The sequence below is a fragment of the Vanessa tameamea genome, chromosome 30, assembly GCF_037043105.1.
Source record: "Vanessa tameamea isolate UH-Manoa-2023 chromosome 30, ilVanTame1 primary haplotype, whole genome shotgun sequence".
In the NCBI taxonomy this organism is placed as follows: domain Eukaryota; kingdom Metazoa; phylum Arthropoda; class Insecta; order Lepidoptera; family Nymphalidae; genus Vanessa; species Vanessa tameamea.
This window is the reverse complement of record NC_087338.1, coordinates 4646746-4667849: the sequence shown is the minus strand read 5'-3', so window position 1 is coordinate 4667849 and position 21104 is coordinate 4646746. Positions and strand designations below refer to the sequence as shown.

The 21104-nt window shown below is 35.1% G+C and overlaps 1 protein-coding gene across 1 annotated transcript in view; it reads left to right on the top strand.

Moving 5' to 3' along the window:
• The window catches only part of LOC113391633 (synaptotagmin-7), a 632900-nt gene that overhangs the window by 176519 nt on the left and 435277 nt on the right, over nucleotides 1–21104 (top strand). The window contains exon 2 of the mRNA XM_026627662.2: nucleotides 18043–18191. Within this exon, the coding sequence (XP_026483447.1) occupies nucleotides 18049–18191 (143 nt within the window). The 5' untranslated portion in view covers nucleotides 18043–18048. The remainder of the gene's footprint in view (nucleotides 1–18042; nucleotides 18192–21104) is intronic.

The window sequence follows — 21104 nt, the reverse complement described above, 5'->3', positions numbered from 1 at the left end:
AGATGGATGAGCCTTGATTACATAATCACACATTTTAAAAACAGCTAATTTTCATGTCTTTTAAATGTATCTAAGTGTTATTCTTCTCTAAATATATTTATATAATAAGATGAAACTTTCATCTCTGTATACAGATGAAAAACTAACAGAACAAATCTAAGAAAATGATGCATGTGTACGAAGAAATTTTGCACCAAGTACTCATATCCGTTAATTCAAACCTGACCAACTTTGGGTGACATCTTAAAATGAGATAACCTTTGTCCGTTCTTTGGAAGCTAATTTCAGTAGGTATATACATATGTATGTATTTCATATATTTATATATAGAAGGATAATTTATATTACGTTATTTACCAATATAAATATATATATATATAAAAAAATAAACATAATCAGCCTGTCAATTTCCCACTGCTGGGCTAAGGCCTCCTCTCCCGTTGAGGAGAAGGTATGGAGCATATTCCACCACGCTGCTCCAATGCGGGTTGGTGGAATACACATGTGGCAGAATTTCGTTGAAATTACACACATGCAGGTTTCGTCACGATGTTTTCCTTCACCGCCGAGCACGAGATGAATTATAAACACAAATTAAGCACATGAAAATTCAGTGGTGCCTGCCTGGGTTTGAACCCGAAATCATCGGTTAAGATGCACGCGTTCTAACCACTGGGCCATCTCGGCTGTTTATATATATATAAATGGAATTGACCACTCAACCAATAACGCCATTTCCTCGTATAATTTTTAGCTACTGTAATATTCACAAATTTTAAGAAAATAATGATACTTTACTCGCTCAAGTATTGGAAAGCGTGTAAAGACACTCGGGTCGATCGACCCTCTGCAATGCCCTTAGTCCCACCCTCCAAATTTGTGGCAACTTGCACGACTGTATTCAACTCGAATCAAGTTTAGATTGTGAAGGAACTTCTGGATTACGCGAAGGCCATTTATGGAAAGATCTTATATTTTACGAACGTAATAATTGCCTGAAATAATTATATTGCCTGTTAATTTGTTAGGTTTTTTTGTTTTTAATAATATTATATAATTGTGCATTTTATAGAGCTCATTATGAATGCAATGATATGTCTTATGTAGTTCGTAACTAGTTCACGCACGTGGTTCCATCGCCTGTGGGGGTTCTGATGGTATTAGCCTAAGTCAGGGTATAATCTATTTCTATTCTGAATTTCATCCGTTTATCTGTTTTTGCGTGATCGATTGTCAAACATCCAAACTTACAAACTATATCATTTAGAATATTAGTAGGGTCGTTTATCTGTAGGATTTTAATAAGTATTCCTTGAATGAATTAGTGTGTGGTAGGGAGTTTTGGAAGAACATTAATTAATTTGGGACTCTGTGTTCCGGTCTTATGAGTGGGTGAGCCAGTCCAATTCGAGCCACATGTAATACAATATATTTTCTACGAATTGAGGTACGTCCGTACACGTATTTAATAAAGCGGTTATGTTTTTTTTTTTAATAGGGATCACATTGGCGGGTTTTTCCTTTGTCTTATTTATAAAATAAAAAAACTAACTACTTGTAGTTTGTAAATGTCTCACAACTGGGCTAAGGCCTCCTCTCTATTTTTGAATATAAGGCTTGAGCATATGGACTGCTATGAATACACTTGTGGAACCATTCATCCAACACACGCAGGTTTCCACACGGTATTTTCCTTCACCACCGAGCTTGAGATAATAAATAAATAAATATTGGACAACATCACATACATTACTCTGATCCCAATGTAAGTAGCTAAAGCACTTGTGTTATGGGAAATCAGATGTAACGACGGTACCACAAACACCCAGACCCGAGACAACATAGAAAACTAATGAAATTTTTCTACATCGACTCGGCCGGGAATCGAACCCGGGACCTCGGAGTGGCGTACCCATGAAAGCCGGTGTACACACTACTCGACCACGGAGGTCGTCAAACGGATGAAATATAAACATGTGAAATCATCTTAATTATCACTGTTTATAGTATATAAACGAAATAATTATCATAGAGGTCAAACAAAGGTGCCCTTGATATAAAATAGAGGTCATGATAACATTGGGTCCCTTTATAACATCCAGTGGAGATCAAATCTGTTTCTATCCGAAGTTTATCCACATCGCCCAATAGTTAGTAAATTGTTGTTGATAGTTGCAAAACTTTTCCAATACTTTTGTGAATATTATGTCTTTTTGGGTTAAACAGGTTTATATTGTTGAGGAAGACTTTAGATGGTCCAGCTGTAATTTGATTACACTTAGATCGTAGGTAATAAAGGATGTTATTGTGTTTAAAATGGATATTAAGGTTTTTCCAAATTGGTAGACAGAGTTATTACGCTAGATGATTGAAGATTAGTACTCAAAGACATTAGGAAACTAAGATCGAACTACTCGTTCGTAGAAAGTCAACAATATTTTGTATGTATAAAGCAACACACACTCATGAACACACACACCTATATCATACTCATGTCTGCTTCTATATACTGATCTACTGTATACAACTACTGATTCAGTCTAAGATTTATGGCGTTGACTTGGAAGATACAAATTTAATTCCCCTTGAATTAACCTGGATTGTATCTAATACTCAGGAAAAATGAGTAGACAAAAGGATGTCTGGGCTGTGTGCATTAAAAATGAAGAAACAAAACGTTCTAAGCAAAACCACCCTTTTGCTAGGTGACTTAGGAGTTTGGCATCTTATGTCTCATAGATGTATGCACACAAGACAAGGTACTTTGCGTCGATGTTTTGATTTAATCTGAAATGATTCGACTATTACCCTTTTAGTGTCTTTTAGAGGATCTGGCCATATTTCTATTATATTTCTCTACATTCGCGTAGTTCATAAGATTAACCTTATTATTCGCATTAAAATAAAACCTCAAGCTATGAATAAATAAATATCATAAAATGCTATACTAAATAAATTATTATTGATGCTAAAAAAGTAATTATAGAGCCTAACTAACACAATGTTGGCACACACATACACATGCATTTTGTAATAATTATTAATTTCAGTTATCTTTATTTTTTTTGTTTTCCTTAACGTTATTTATATTAATTAAAAGTTTGTTTATTCTTTAGTTGCTTATATAACAGATGATGTTATGCAAGAGTGGGTTCCTCTGACACGAGTATGTATCATCCGCACTAGAGAGACTCAACCCTAATATGCTATGTATACTGTCGTAAAGAATTAAAACGTTTTTTTATCTTTTTTTAAGATGATAATTCTGTGGTGTATCTGAAACTTGTGACTGACAAACTAGAACACAACACCACTACGTATTTATGTAGTGGTAGAATATGGAATGATGATGGGGGTGGGGTTACCTATCAAGACAGGCTTACACAAAATCTTACTACCCAGTAGAAATATATCTAGTGGCAAGAAAAGATGACAATTCCAATTTTTTTTAAATTTTTAAATACATATTATCATCCACAAGGCTCTCCTTTAGCCCCTCTTTCCGAATATAATTATTTTTGATGTTTATTTCTTAGACCCGTTAACTTTTTCACTTTATACTTATTCAATGTCTCTTCCAGTAAAATATATTTTTCCAAAGAAAAAAAAGACAAGACGGAAGTACTGAACCGACTTTAAGTACTGAAATCTGATAAACTTAAGTTACGTTTGCGTAGCCCAAAAAAATGTTGAAAGGTTTATCAAGGTTAAGGAAACGACCTCAATAAAATGCAATGTCACGATTACTGGTGAATATTACACTAATATCCCTCCATTGTATTCTCTGTATATAACCAGGAATATATTACATATGTTACGTCATACAGTTAGTACTAATAGAAAGTAATATAAATCTTCTATTATATGGACTGCCTTGTTGGTTTAGTGGCTGAATATAAGGCCACAGATCTCGAGCTTCTGAATTCAAACCCCAGGTCTGGCTGTTAAAAAGTTATTGGGGTTTTCTGTTGAATTAGTAACAGCCCGGAGCATGGAATTTAGAAGTGTGTTTACTACCGTACCTTGGAAAGCATGTAAACACGTTGATCCTGCGCCTAAGCTCTTGACTATGTTGGATTTGACGTCACGTCAGAATTTGAGAGTGAGGATGTATAGGCAACTGTGTTTGCGTACATATTTGTGCACTTTATGTCCTACCCGTGGCCAAATTTGGTCAGTCCCACATCATCTATGGTTATATCTATCTTCTATGGTTGCTACTCAGAGACTTCGGATTGTTACTGAAAAGTTTTTCGGTATAAATGCAATAATTTTTATTGGCCCGACCTGGGTATGGTCTCAGGACGTCAGGAGCCGTAACCCTAAATACAGATCAAACAGCCACGTGCCGAAATGAAGAACGAAATATATATCCTCCTGCCCTTATCCCAATTTTACTTGGGGTCGGCGCAGCATGTCTTCTTCTTCAATACTTCTCTGTCGGACGTCATCTCACTAGTAACAGTCTTTCTAACCATATCGTCTTTCACACAATCCATCCATCGTTTCTTGGGTCGTATAAATTATTAATACCTTTATATTGATTCAATTGAGTTTTTTTTCGCCGATTCTTCTCAGGTCGGCGTATTTTCTTTTCCAAACCGGCGGTAGTGTTAAATTTTACTATCAATAAGTAAGTGTAATGCTTCTATTATTTCTATTGAATAAAGGAATTTGAGTTTGATTTTATAGTATAACCGTACGGTAATATATTTTTTTTATGGCTTTTATTTGTGCCAAGAAGGCAAAGATTATTTCGCCAATGTCACGTGCGATGGATAAGACGCGATAGAGATTGATCGGTACGGGTAATAATGTTGTGGTCATGGATTCGATCCTGATATTAAAGGTGTCATGATCCGTTGTGATGGAAAATCTGTCACGACGGGAAAGTGACATTCCTCAACTACCGGGCTGTTACTGAGAAAAATCTAAATATTTGATCCAGGATCTCTGGATCTGTGGTAAGCTAGCTATAGATCTGTTCGCTGAAGATAGCGCAGTCGTCTCTGAATTACATAAACATAACATAATCAGCCTGTAAATTTCTTACTGCTGGGCTAAGGCCTCCTCTCCCGTTGAGGAGAAGGTATGGAGCATATTCCACCACGCTGCTCCAATGCGGGTTGGTGGAATACACATGTGGTAGAATTTCGTTGAAATTAGACACATGCAGGTTTCCTCACGATGTTTTCCTTCACCGCCGAGCACGAGATGAATTATAAACACAAATTAAGCACATGAAAATTCAGTGGTGCCTGCCTGGGTTTGAACCCGAAATCATCGGTTAAGATGCACGCGTTCTAACCACTGGGCCATCTCGGCTCTTCTCATCTCGGTCTCTGAATTATCGGCGTTCATTTAAAAAGTAATCTAATTTGTATTTATTGCTGTCATTAATCTGACATTACTCATCTCACGCACACATTAACCTTTTGTAAACACAAGCGTCACTCATACTAATACGTAAGATAATTTAGCTTTGATGGTATCTTCGTAAATAAATAGGATTATTCTAGACCAAACTACAGTACATAAGTATGTATATATAGTATATCTTATACATAAATATTACTCTCTTCGTCTTGGTGGCAGGGCTTTGTGCAAGCCCGTCTGGGTAGGTACTACTAGAAACCGGAACACATTACTGAGTATGTGAACCGGGTGAGTGAGCCAGTGTAATGTAATTTTGTAATTTCTTATTTTTAATTATTATGCTGATGTTTAATTCATATTTTCAATAATTACATTGTGTAGTACGGCAATGCGTGGTGAGACTACCTGTAGGCAGTAGGACTTTTGCCTTGATCATTTTGAAATGTAATTTATTTTTTATTTTCGATGTGATATTGTATCTACTGTTGGTTGTTCTGGTGAAAATAAAATAAAATAAAAATCTACAGGCACAAGGGACATAACATCTTAGCTGGTTAATATTTCTTACAGCGTCAGTGTCTATGAGCGTTTGTGACCTGTCTACCTATTACATAAAAAAAATATCAGTAAATACAAATAAACCATATATCATATTCCATAAGTCGACCTTATAATTATCTTTTACGGAAACCAAATAATCATTCAAATTATGCAACCCATACACGTTCGCCTGAAAGGGCAAGCTCAATTTATGACCAATTTTCTTAAAATACATATTTAGGTAACATTTTTACTTTTACTTCAGACGAACATCGTCCTTATTGCCTTGCGTATAGAGCGTAGAGTATAATATTGTAATGTTAAATATTCATTAGTATTCTGTTGGCTCTTCTCAAATCGGACGTTCCTTGTTGTAGAATTAAGAATGGCATTTGTGTGATTTATTGAAATGAACAGGGTAATATTTGTTATTGAAACTACCGGTTTCGTTTTTTTAAAACAGACCGACGTTTTTATTGAGGCACAGACAAACCACATAACAAACAATAGTCGCTACTAGTAACTAATTCATATTAAGAACAACTTATTTTGATATATAATCAACTAGTTGAGCCCGCGACTTCGCGCGGGTTTGAATTTAATAAAAAATTTTTGTTCAGTCCACAGTTTTTACTATAACTTATTAATTCTGTATTAGGTATCTTTAGTGAAATTAAGACGTTGGTGGGAGGCACCCGACGTGACGGTGGTGGTGAGTGGTGTTCTGCGCAAAGGCGCGCGGTACTGAACAGTATAAATATTGCAGCGTGACTTTATTAATATTTTATATATATTTCTAAAATAAAAATAGCCTAAGTTACTCCTTATTAAGCGCTACGCGTACCTTCTCCCCCCCGCCTCAATAGGCGTCGCAGGGAATAGGAGGGGTATCAGTACCCCGAGAACCCCCTCTAGGTGTTGGAGGCCCGCATAGGCGGGCCGACCGTCACGGCGTCACGGTAGCATGCGCAAGCGACCCCGTGGCGCTCGCTGAAAGACGGAGAGGGTACCGCTGGTTTTTTAGTGGGTTAACCCGGCGTACATGGGCGCACTCGGTGTCCAGGGCTCCGGGGAGTCCCACACACCCTCCACTTTCCATCACGTGGGGGAAGCCCGTAACGCGTTTTTCCAGCGAGAAAAAAATAAAAATAAAACTCCTTATTAAATCAGCTATCTGCCAGTGAAAATTCCGTCAAAATCGATCCAGCCATTCCAGAGATTAGACATTCCAGAAAACACACGGACAGACCGACAAACAAAAATTGTAAATAGTGTTCTTTTGGTATATGTACCGTGTATACAAACATATGCATTTATTAAAAAGCTGTTAATTTAATATTACAAACAGACACTCCAATTTTATTATATTTAGGTATAGACAAGGGACTTATATAAGGGACGTACATAAATGGCAACTGTTTTAAATTTAATTCTGACGCAATGGAATGAGATGACGTCTAGCAGTCATCTTATAATAATCTTTATATGTAAGAATATATAAAAATATTCTTAGGTAAATATTAATTTATTTAATTTTCGGTGAACAAAGGCGGTCTTATTGATGTAAGCAATCTCTTACAGACAAACTTTAACATGGAAAAAAAGTGGTCAATCAGGATAGTGCAGTTGCTATTGATAATTAAAACATATATATAGTTATTATATACTAAAACACAAACACAATTAAGGACTTATCATACTGTAAATATAAATACCTAGACGGCCTAGTGTATAGAACGCGTGCATCTTAACCGATGATTTCGGGTTCAAACCCAGGCGAGCACCGCTGAACTTTCATGTGCTTAATTTGTGTTTATAATTCATCTCGTGCTCGGCAGTGAAGGAAAACATCGTGAGGAAACCTGCATGTGTCGAAATGCCTTTTTATTTGAGTTAAAAAAAAAACCAGTAAATCCTTATTGCTAACAAGTGAATATTGATGATATGGAACAAAGCGAAATTTTCATTGAAAATACAAATAAAAATTGTACGTAATTTAAAAGCCACAACATCGTCCATTTTATAAAATGCAGGCAATTAGGAGTAAAGTGGTCTAAATCTATTTGTTGGGAATATTCAGCGTTGGATGAACGCCAGCTCGGAACGATTAAAAAGCCGCTTTTTATTTGACAGAGCAATGGATAGAACGTGTGGATCTTAAACAGAGATTACGGGTCTAAGCCCGGTCAAGCCGTTTGATAGTTCACTGCAATTTTAATTATCAATTTATGAATAATCTTTAAATCGATTTGAACATTACTAAACCTTTTTGATACGTAACACGAATTCATGGTACCGAAAAAACAAAAGAACGTCGCGAGTTCGAAAAAGATGTGAATTTACAATTTGTAAAAGGCATTTTATTAAAAATTAAACCAAATTGTATTAAAAATAGATTACTACACAAAATTTTCATTAGTGAAGGGAAAATCGTGAGGAAACATGCATGTGTCGGATGACAAAGGGTAGACGGACAAATAAAATAGGAAGATCACTGAAGTCCATTGAAATGTTACATGGGCTGAACATTTTTTATAGGACGAAGATTGATAGTTTCCGAGATATCGCGAAAAACGTGTTTTCCCCTTTCTTCTTTTAACCCTTTCTTCCATGGCGCTCGGGGGACAAGAGTGCCAACTCCACAAACTTGGGATTAAGCTTGTATTGACTACATGTCCCATAAATAAAATTGCGTCCTCTAAAAAATGTTCAGTTTGGCCCTCAAATTGTAACATTTCAATGGACTACCGTCCATAGATAAATCTTTGACGAGTTCAGAACAATTGATCATAGTTTCATAATAAATCGATTGAATGCTCAAAGAAAGCCAAACAACAAACATTTATAATTTTTAATAAAATTGAAGCGATAATAATCAAAGAACTTTTTGTATTTTTAGCGATTTTTCCGTTTCAAAATTAAGTCACGTTCGCACCCAGTATTTATTTGGTTCAGACGAATCGTTTTGTTCAATGGAGTCCATGTTTTTTTGTTCGGCCTGTGCTGTGCAATTAGCTCGAACAGGGATCTCTTTGATCAACAATACGCTGGATTTTGTACATACGTTTCAATACAAGAGCCGAGATGGCCCAGTGGCTAGAACGCGTGCATCTTAACCGATGATTTCGGGTTCAAGCCCAGGCAAGCACCACTGAATTTTCATGTGCTTAATTTGTGTTTATAATTCATCTCGTGCTCGGCGGTAAAGAAAACGCCGTGAGGAAACCTGCATGTGTCTAATTTCAACAAAATTCTGCCACATGTGTATCCACCAACCCGCATTGGAGCAGCGTGGTGGAATATGCTCCATACCTTTTCCTCAAAGGGAGAGGAGGTCTTAGCCCAGCAGTGGGAAATTTACAGGCTGTTATAACGCTTTTCCCTTACGTGACGATTTCTGCCAGTTCACTCTTCTGTAAGCCGCGTAAAAGTTCGTTCCAAAACACATTTGAAAATAAGTTTTTAATTACAAATTGTGTCTATGCCGTAGATCTTCGAGCAGTTCCTTCATCTGTACCCAATCTGATAAGAGGAGTTAATTCTAAGTCCTTGTAAGATGACCTTAATAAAATAAAATCCTGTAACACCCGCCGGTGTGAAAAAGAAAATACTATGACCTAAAAAGAACGGGCGAAACTCTAAAGGAAGGAAATAATAAGACAGTGAAACTTTATAATTAAAGTTCGTTAACGCGATTGAGTTTTCTATGATATTTATTCATTTAACTGTTTGAATTTCTATTAAATATCACACTGTCCGAATATGTGGCAAAACCACCGATGGTGACCAATTCGCCCCCCCCCCTTATTAAAAAACACTGATTAGAAATGAGCATTAATTGAGATTTCTAGGTATCCTGATAAAAGTTATCGTTACTGCCCTAAATCATTCTCAGGAAATATTCAGTGCCTGAAACCACCTGACTATTTAGCTGAAGAATTTGTTTTGTCAAATGTAACATGAAACAATGGCGAATCTCAAAGTTTTTGGCCTGTATCCCTCTTAGGGGTAATAATCTGATAAAACGGGATAAATGTTGTACAAACACGAGACGTAGAGATCAGCTTGTAACCCCTTGTAACATCCTTCCTGGAGCAGAGTATTCGAATCAATAAAACTCAGCAGAACATTTCACGTTCGCCTATAGTTCAATTTTAAACTTAATTTAATAATTATTATTCACAATTTGAGATATTAAAACAATTTAAATTATTATTATTTAAATATTGGACAACATCACATACATTACTCTGATCCCAATGTAAGCAGCTAAAGCACTTGTGTTATGGAAAATCGGAAGTAGAGACGGTACCACAATTTTTTAATTACAAATAAAATTATATGATTTTCAGAAGAGTATGGGGTTAATTTTCGTTGATGTTGTTGAGATGCATAAATATAATTATTACATGTACTTTTTCGATTGAAAAAGTGTAATCACTGAGTTTCTTGCCGGCTCTTTTCAGTAGAAACAACATTCCGATGGTCGTTTGATATTCACCTCGTAAAATGACGATTCAAATATACTTGTAACAGTCTACTTGAATAAAGTATATTTAAATTTAAATATTGTCAATGCCACAGCCCCTCCCCATATTAAAACCGAAATCGTTTCATTACTGTGTAAAATATTTGTGATAAAATTTTGTGATTCGGTTCTGTGTTATGATTACTATCCATTGATAGTTAAATATGTATTTAACATTAACAGTAAAAGAGATTTATCTTGAGACACCCGGTTGAAATGAAGTTGCTTATGATATATCTAGTCGTCGCCTGCGGCGTCGCTCGCGTTTTAGCTTTGATTTTGATATCGTCAATGAGGTTCGTCCTTATTAGATTAAGTATTTATGCCATAAAGAAAGAATTTCATTCTGTTTGTCTTTAAGTGGTTGTTAATTGTAATTCTCTTAACCCTAGTAGTCAAGTGCTTATATAAACCAATTGATCTAGATTCGAAAGCATTGCCATAGATTTATATCTTATTTTGGCACGTTTAAGACTATTCGCAGTCAACCTTCGATTCGGTCAGCAATCACAGATAATATATGCGCCATAATTTAAAAGTAGACCACAGATATTTTTTTGGCCTAGTGCTAAAAGTGTCATGTCAATGATCATTTAATGGGATTATTAGAACATATACAATGAACGGATTTTGGTTGTTTTATATAAAATTAGCGACCTTTTTTTCTGTCTAAAAAAAGGCATTACACATTTTCCCCACTTGAAAAAAAAAGGGGGGGTTTTTTTTAGTTCTTTCTAAAAGTAATTTTTTAGAATTGGATTATGAGTTCCGAAAATAACCGCCCTACGTACAAACAAACAAATATTACTTTAGTCTAATATTCGTATAGATATGCTTTTGTAAAATACTGCTATGTTAAGTTTGTGTCATCTTAGAGCATGTCTTAATGAATTAGATAGCTGAACCGCCAATGGGCCAACTGATGGAATGTTGTCACCAATAGCTTTAAATATTGGTGCCGTATGAAATTTTAACCATTCCTTACATCGCCAATGCGCAAACCAATACTAAGATTTAATGTCGATACCTTAAGTTCCACTAAACGAACTCCTAACTCGCCCTTGAAATGGGAACACAAAAATACTAAGTAGTGTTAAAATATCTGACGGGTGGCTGGTACCCACCCAAACAGTGCATAAAGCCCTAACACCAAGTTTTAAATAAAATAATTAGGTTTCATATTATATGGCAAACGTATTTAATGTTTTACTCAAAATAGTACTTAGGCCATTTTATTACCTATCCATCGAAATAACTTACAACTTTTAATTTGAAGATGTATCTCATTGTGTGATCCTTTGGATTGAATCCATTTTTTATTTAATCAAAACAATATGTCATATTTTTAATTTTTTAAATTGTTTTAGATAAAGGCTTATTCGATAAAATACCATATAAACACATACTATATAACAAAGTCGATGTCCGCCATTTAAACGCTTAGATCTTTTAAACTACGCAACGGATTTGAATGCAGTTTTCATCAATAAACAGAGCGATTCAAGAGGAAGGTTTATATGTATAATACATGCATATTATTGTAGTGAAACGCCGACATTTTAAATTTTTATAGCAAGAAAAATGAAATTCATCTTTTTATGTTTGTTGTTCAATCCAAAAGTTGTGTCTAGAGCCTTATTGAACCCAGGTGAAGTGAGGCAAGGTTATTATTCGTTGATTTTATGTACAGTTGTATACATAATTAACATGTATTAAAACAGTATTTACGTAACTACATAATATTTACCTTAAGAAATGAGGTCAAACATTTCCAAGTACAATTGAATTTCACGGGCGAGGTACCAACATTTTGGCAGAATTCCACATAATTCTCACGTCAATATGCACGCCATTATGTGCCTTATAAATACGCCATAAATGTCATAGTATCTTGAAGTATACCCTAGTTTTACAAACCAGTGCTTATTTTATAACTTTTATTACTAGCTTAAAGCGAAGGTATATTTGTGTCAAAAAAAATGTAATAGTTTTATTTTCATCTTATAAATAATTAAAGGTGATTCAAAAAATATACTTGAGGCGTTACTTGCTCTTAAGGAAAAGGATCGGAGTTTATTCCATGACGCTGTTATAATGCAGAGATATCCGACACAGGCAAAATCTTTTATTTTTCTGTATTTTCTAAAAACCCACAGTTTTTTGTAACGTATTATTTATGATGACTTTTTGACGTAACCAAAAAATATGTAATGAAATGTTGTAAGTGCTAATTCACCATCATCTTCCAACTGGAAACCACAAAAATATTCTTTATTTAAGTAGGCTAATAAAAACACATCTGAAGCGCCATGTCACATGAAATTTCAATGAATCAACCATTTGATCGACTCGAATAGATATGCGTGCCTTCGGTGAAGTATGAACTCACTGTTACATCCGAAATCGAACTCGAATAATCAGTTAAGAATCACGCAACTTAAAACCCATATAAAATTTTATTCGAATATTATTTGCTTTTAAACCATAGTAAGGGATATAGGAGTTCGTAACCACATCGAGTTTACTGCTTCAGTAAAATATATTAAATGCACGCGTTGCATTCGCTGAGTTTCAGAGCTATGCTGAAATTAAACTACACATTATTGCAACCGTAAATACCATGTGCTTGTAAAAACTAAGTTGCGATTGAAACCTGCAATGTCCTATGGCACATTTTATTCCAGAATTTATTCTTTTGAAGATGTCTTTTTTGGTTTGGTCGCTTTTAGTTGTATTGTTATGAAATTTAAATTGAAATAATTTTAGCTGTGACACACACTGCTACTGAAAATATATTAAACAAAGAAAATAAAACAGGATTAACGAATGAAGGATTATACATATATCCAAAAAAATGATTTTTTTTAAATTGCATAATGTCTTAGAAAATAATATATAAGTACAAAATAAAGTATATGTGCCAACCTTCTTGATCAAAAAAAGGTAAAAGGGCCTACCCTTCGAGTAAGTATAATGGTCCGGTCTAATTCGAAAATGGCCATTGCAGAGGTTTAAGTAGGTGAGACATTCCACTTAACTCGGCTATCCCCAGGAATTGGATATCTTTAAAAAAAATCGCCACCATAAATTTTTTTTGAGTTTATTCTATACTGGCTGATCCTGTGATTTCCCGTGTGCATTTTTTTTTTTTATGGTAGAGGTGGCAAACGAGCAGTAGGCTCACCCGATGGAAAGTGACTACCACCGCCCATGGACATCTGCAACACCGAGGGGCTTGCAGGTGCGTTGCCGGCCTTTCAGGATAGAGTACGCTCTTTTCTTGAAGGTTCCCAAGTCGTATCGGTTCGGAAAAACCGCCGGCGAAAGCTGGTTCCACAGAGTGGTTGTGCGAGGCAGAAAGTGTCTAAAAATCGCGCTGTTGTGGATTATAGGACATCTAGGTGGTGCGGGTGATATTTGGAATATTATAACATTTTACCCATAGCACCATCACCTCCAATTTTACCCCCACGAGGGGTAAATTAACAGACAGAGTTATTTTTGCATTTATATTATTAGTACTGATATTGAATACATATGCAGGATTCCTTTATCGTCTAACACGTGATTGATTAGGAGCACGTGAAAACTCGGTTCCTACCAAGACTTGAATCGACCTTCATCTACCATAATCACTTGACCATTTTGGCTCCAAAGTAAAACTTCAATAACATTTTCAAACTAAGTTACTACTTAAATTTTCTTCAAATATTTTATAACATATTTAACCAAGTCGACAATTGGAGTATTAAATATCAAAATCCATTTTGGCTTACGACTGAAACAGTAATCCGTCTTATTAATCAGGATTAGCTAGCTTAGTCAAGCTTAGTTCACACCTGCAGTTGAGATTCCTGGGTGAAACTTTGCCCAAAATTGGATTTCGAATTATGTTTTCAGTACATGTTAAAATTTGAGAAATATGACTTAAGTCATCTAGAAGATGCGACTAGTTAATTCCAATTAATAGTTTTGTTTTTAAAATGTAATTATAAGTGTAGGGGGTAGAACTTAAAGGATGTATGTGACATAATAATTTTCGTCCAAAATTGTTTTGGAGCAAAGAAGATTCTAATCTTAGTAAATAGCAAATTATTGGATCTTACAAAAATGTTAAAGAGGATTCGGATGAACTTCTGAATGATGAATTAAGGTTCTTTAGTGTTAGTGATAAATTAACCTTACAAATGACGTATAAACATTATTATTTGTAAGCCTCTCTGAAAATGTACCATCCACTAATGTGGTGTTCCAGTTTAAAGGGTGTTTCAAAATCAAAATCAAGATATACTTTATTCAAGTAGACTTTTACAAGCACTTTTGAGTCGTCATTTAACAAACTATTTTGAGTAAAGCTACCACCGGTTCGGAATGTAGATTCTACCGAGAAGAACCGGCAAGAAACTCAGTAGTTACTCTTTTTCAACATCTAAAAATACAGTCATGTTAGTTAAATACAATTATATATGTATGTTATGTCTCCTGCCTGGAAGTCAATAAGCATTAACTCCACTCAGCCAGTTGGTGCATGTTACCAAGGTTAAATTTTTTTGCAGCGCCAATGTCTATGGGCGTTGATCACCATATCTTATGAAGTGGCAGATTTGCAGGTGTACCTACCTATTTCAAGAAAAGAACTTAGACTACTGATATCGAAGTTTTGTAAATTAATCTTGGTCTAGTAAAAAGATGCTCAGATTTCCCGTTAAGAAATTTTCAATCACAGTTAAGAAATTGACAATGTTACACTCCGGTGAATCGGAAAATACGTAAATCCGTTGGACCTGCATTTGAAGTCTCTCTGGACTTATTGGGTCGCTGGTCAAAAGGAAAGTGCACCTGTGTCTGTGTCGAATCTTGTGCAATATAATATCTTCTGTCTTTTGATTTGTAGCTGAAAATCAGTCATGTCATTTATGAGATTCTGTTGGAAAAAGGCCTTTGTTGAACGGATTAAAATTGAAAACATTGCTCAACAGAATTTCCTGTCAAATTAATAATTTTATTTGTTCTGAGCGAGTGAGACTTTGTATACCCAAAGGGACATAACATCTTAGCTCCCAAGGTTGGTGGCGCATTGGCGATGTAAGAAATGTTTAATATTTCTTAAATGTTTATGGATGGTGGAGACCAATATTATTAGGTGACCGATTCATCCCTCCGTCTACCTATACTATAAAAAAACAATAACTATTTAAAATGTTATGCATAAAAAAGAGCCGAGATGTCCCAGTGGTTAGAACGCGTGCATCTTAACCGATGACTTCGGGTTCAAACCCAGGCAGGCACCACTGAACTTTCATGTGCTTAATTTTTGTTTATAATTCATCTCGTGCTCGGCGGTGAAGGAAAACATCGTGTGGAAACCTGCATGTGTCTAATTTCATCGAAATTCTGCCACATGTGTATTCCGCCAACCCGCATTGGAGCAGCGTGGTGGAATATGCTCCAAAAACCTTCTCCTCAAAGGGAGAGGAGGCCTTTAGCCCAGCAGTGGGAAATTTACAGGCTGCTAAATGCATAAAAAAAACCAATAGACATAAACCTCATTCGAAATTAATTGATGTTTTTGTTGGTATTTAACTAACTATGTATAATATATAAACTTAAATATCAAAAAAACAATGTTAACTTGTTATTGTGTCTCCATAAATTAGAAAATGTTGCACTGTAAAACTTTTGTCATATTGAAATGAAATACAATTCGCAACTTTGAGCGTAATTTGTTAAAATGCTAAGGCAAAGTTTTACATCCATAAAACGCTATACTGCGTTCTCTTTAGAGCACTCTGTATAGAATTTATTGGGAAAACTCGTAGCTCCTCGCTCGTTGAAAGCAAATCTAAAGGAATATAATCATGGCTATGTAATAAATTTTCTGCACATTCTACAACGCTGTGTGCACTGAATCTAAGAGTTTAGCGTTTTATGTATTTTAGACGAAACAAAGAATATTTTCAGGGAAATAATAAATGCAATTTTAAGAATTTTGTACGTGGGTGTTATGGAATATGAAAACTTATGGCACGGTGCTTAGAATCTTAACCCAATCAGTGGGCTTAAACTCAACACTAATTATTTTTTGCAAGAAACTAAAGAGAAGGCAAGGAACTAAGTAGTTACTCTTTTTCAACATTTGAATTACAAAGTTATGTTAGCTACAATTGTACATGTAGGTATATAATATATTCTGCTTGGAAGTCAACGAGTATTAGCTCCACACTTTCTTATGATCTATATAATCTTGTATTGAATAATATGCTTTTTTCATTAATGTATTTTTTAATTGGGCATGCAAGCATCGTAAGGAAGCTTGCACGTGACGATTCAAAATTTCCCATTTATCTGAAAGTAGTTTATTGGAATATGTAAAAGTTCGTTTTATTCTTAACTTGGTAGAAATGCTAAATATTCTGATACGAGGCGAGACCACTGGAATTCGAGCGCATATTGTAAGATTTTATTTTTTTCTTGTAAACATGTAAAATTCCTAAAACACTTGCTTTACTAAATATTGAACACGATGCCTATTCTCAATGAATTATTATTAAGCTGTATATACATATATTTAAAGCAATAAACAAATTGATCAAATCTGAAAATCTGATACTTTGTACGTATTTTGGTTTGAAGGGTGAGTAAGCCAGTGTAACTACAGACACAAGGGACATAACATCTCAGTTCTTACGGTCGGTAGTGCATTAACGATGTAAGGAGTATTTACGCCAACAATTATATGCAATGGTAGCAACTTATTATAAGTTAACCCATTTGCTCATCCACGTATTTAAATTCGTCAACAAATGTTTGCAATACCAGGTAGTCAAGTTCGTTTAAAAACCGAATTGGTACTTAAAATACTCGAATCAGAAGCCGAAAGTCTGACTGTGACGATATTACAATTATTCCTCATAGGATGATAAATAGAATTGATTTATGATACAGAGTAATCTTATTGGTTAATTTCTGAACTCTGAGTTTCTACTTATACGCTGCGGCACGATCTACATTCATATTTGGATGTAACTTTACATAAACTTCATAATGAAAGAGAAAAATTATTCGTTTCTTTTTTTAAGTATTAAGACAATTTTGCTGCAGATGTGAACAGCACTGGATACTATATATCTCCGTATAACTGACGTGATTCTGATGCGACCTTCAGAAAAACTACGGATGGTTTTGATTTAAGATGACTTTTAATTTAATATTTATTATTTTACCACAAGTAAAGTAAAGCAAATGCCTGTAAATGTTCCACTGCTCTGTTATGGACTTCTCTCCATTTGGGGAAAAGGGGTGAAATTTATACCTCCACGCTACTTCAACGCTGGTTAATGGAGACGCATTTAGCAGAATTTCATTGAAAGTAGACACATGCAGGTTTCCCCACGATGTTTTCTATAACCGCCGAGGACGGTTATAGAAATCCGCCGCCGTTCTGCCACATGTGTATTCCATTAACCCGCATTGGAGTAGCGTGGTGGAATATGCTCCAAGCCTTCTCCTCAAAGGGAGAGGAGGTCTTAGCTCAGCAGCGGGAATGTACAGGATGCTGATGTAATATACATAGAAATAAAGGTTGCGTTTGTTCACAGGTCACAATGAAAACTCGTGACGTTGTGCTGATATCGCTGCTGAGTGTGGGTGCTGCTGTTCTACTCTTCGCGGTTGCAGCATACTTATACATTAACCGTCGTCGACGGAAGAGAGAGGATGATGAAGATGGCACTAGCTGTGCAATACGGTAAGTTTATTTACATATGAAATATTTAAGTAATGATTATTATTTATTCGGTAACTTGCTCTCCAATTCATGTCATTACCAAGTCCAGTGGCGTGGTTATAAGGCTGTAGTTCCCTAGGCCTTGAGAGCAATTCTCGGATAGAGCTGATAGGATATTTGGATTTTATCGCATACATTTCTCAACAGAAGCACGCCCGCTCGGTCGTTACTAAAAATTTAGTTTACAAGAATTCTACATTGAACTAGGCTAATATCCTTTATTAAGGTTTTTTAATTTAAACAAAAACGCTTTTAATGTTTATCAGTAACGCTTACAGCTGCTCATTGTATAGTTAGCTCGTCTTGCAATAATATTAAACAACGAGCTTGGTATCATGGAAGAACTTTAATGTCGAATAATAATTGCTTATAAGAACTAATATGCACGTAGGGCGTGTTTATTACGCGTGACATTCGTGCTTACAAGATGTCTTAGTGTGCGTAAGGCGATTAACATCATCATTGAAAGATAATGTAACGTGGAGGAGCGCGTCTTCGTGTGCGAATAGATGGGTATACCGTTAAGATTTCAAGTCTTTCCAACCCGCATTGGAGCAGCGTGGTGGAATATGCTCCATACCTTCTCCTCAACGGGAGAGGAGGCCTTAGCCCTGCAGTGGGAAATTTACAGGCTGATTATGTTATGTTATGTACTTATTACTTTTAATTTAAATAATTTTGAGACATTCTGTATTGATGATCCCAATGTAATGTCTTTATTTTAAACAATTTATCAATTAGTTTTAATTGAGCCGAGATGGTTCAGTTAGAACGCGTGCATCTCAACCGATGATTGCGGGTTCAAACCCAGGCAAGCACCACTGAATTTTCATGTGCTTAATTTGTGTTTATAATTCATCTCGTGCTCGGCGGTGAAGGAAAATATCGTGAGGAAACCTGCATGTGTCTAATTTCAGCGAAATTCTGCCACATGTGTATTCCACCAACCCACATTGGAGCAGCGTGGTGCAATATGCTCCAAACCTTCTTCTCAAAGTGAGAGGAGTGCTTAGCCCAGTAGTGGGACATTTACAGGCTGTTAATGAAATTAATGAAAAATGAATGTATTCAAAAAGTATTTTTATTTGACCGTCCTTTATATACTTCGTAGAATTATGAAATATAACCCTGAAATATCTTTTAACCCTAAAAATAGTCCCTTTGTAAACTCATTGTCCGGGTCAAACGATGTCAAGATCGAGAGCCAATAAAAGCTGCTGCGAGCGATTGATGAGTTACTTCCCGTCCACTTAACGGGTTGGCCTATTGACGAAAGAATGAAACGTTTATAGAACCTTTTCAATATTATATAAGGTTTTATTACTACTATTTTCTTTTATGATACAGGTAGGGGGCTGATAAGTGGGGCCATATGGAATATTGACACTGTAGACAATATTAACCATTCGTTTCATCACCAATTCACTAACCCTGGGAGCTGAGATGTTATGTCCCTTGTGCCTGTAGTTACACTGGTTCAATCACCTTTCAAACCGTAACACAACGATACTGTTAAAAAAAGTATTGGCGTTTGTCGTTAAAATATCTGATGATTTATTTATATATTTATTCATTCATAGGTACACAAACAGAATGCAATCGGAACATACATTAAAATTACGGAATTACACAATTTTGAGCTAGATTACATTCCTAAGCATGTACACGGCATGCTCATAACAATTATATATCAATGCACTCTGGTGCTATTTTATATAATAATCAAAAATTAATAAATTACAGCAAATATATAAATTGAAATAAATTGAAATTATGTAACATTGAATAATTTATTACTTTTAAACTAATAACAATACATCCATTTGAATTATGAGATTAAGATAATAAATTAAATCAAATAATCATAAAATAATATAATTATCGAAAAAAGAGAAAGGATTACAAGAGGATTCAAATACATAAATTCAGAAATATCTGTCAATAAATTATTAAGTATTTCCAGTCGGTCATTGAATCGTAGACATAATATTCCTTACAATGTTTTTAAATTTTGGGAAATTGGGATTGATATGTCTAATATGTCACTGTGTTTTAAAAGTAAATCGTTGTAAGTACGACAAAATCTAACAATTGGATTATAATATGATGTATTATTACTGTGAACACTGAGTACGAAACTATTCAAGTGTGCGCGACGAGATCTAAATTTTATATTAAAATTAATATATGATAACAAGGCAGAATAATCTATTTTATAGTGAATTATTTTGTGTAATGATTGACAAAGTCCTATCACCAAGTGATTATTGTATCCAAAATTAAAGGAAACAGAATTTACCTAATAACTCAAATTTGCGACTCGACATCTTCCCAGAATATTCGTTTGTACAAAAATTTGCTTTGTCTTTCCTTAAAATTAGACGCCAATTTTATATTCACTTGAACAATGGAAAAATGACTTAATATTAAAGTCGTTTCAGATACGTGACCTGCAAACTGCGGTATTAACTTCTACCAACTATTTCCATCCAAAATTGCATTACTTCGGATTCAGGTCGACAACGTATTGACAGTTCCTCTAGTTCTGTAAAACTTCATGGGCGGTGGTGATTACTGATCAGGTAACACTGCGTTTGCTCGAAAATAAATACATAACAATTTTTATTTAAGTAATTCGTAGGTACTTATATGAAACTTATTTGTTTGCTGATATCATCGCTGAGTTGACTTAGCCTCGGCAAAACTTCACGCGGATCTTTTGAAATATCTTTATCTTGAATTTACAAACATTTCGCGTTCTGCAAGCACGTCATAAGTTCTTTGTGTAGATTTCATGAACAGAATTCTACAGGAAATTCCGAATATAACCGAGGAAAGTTCGCAAGCCGAGAATTATTACGGAGCTGGATATCT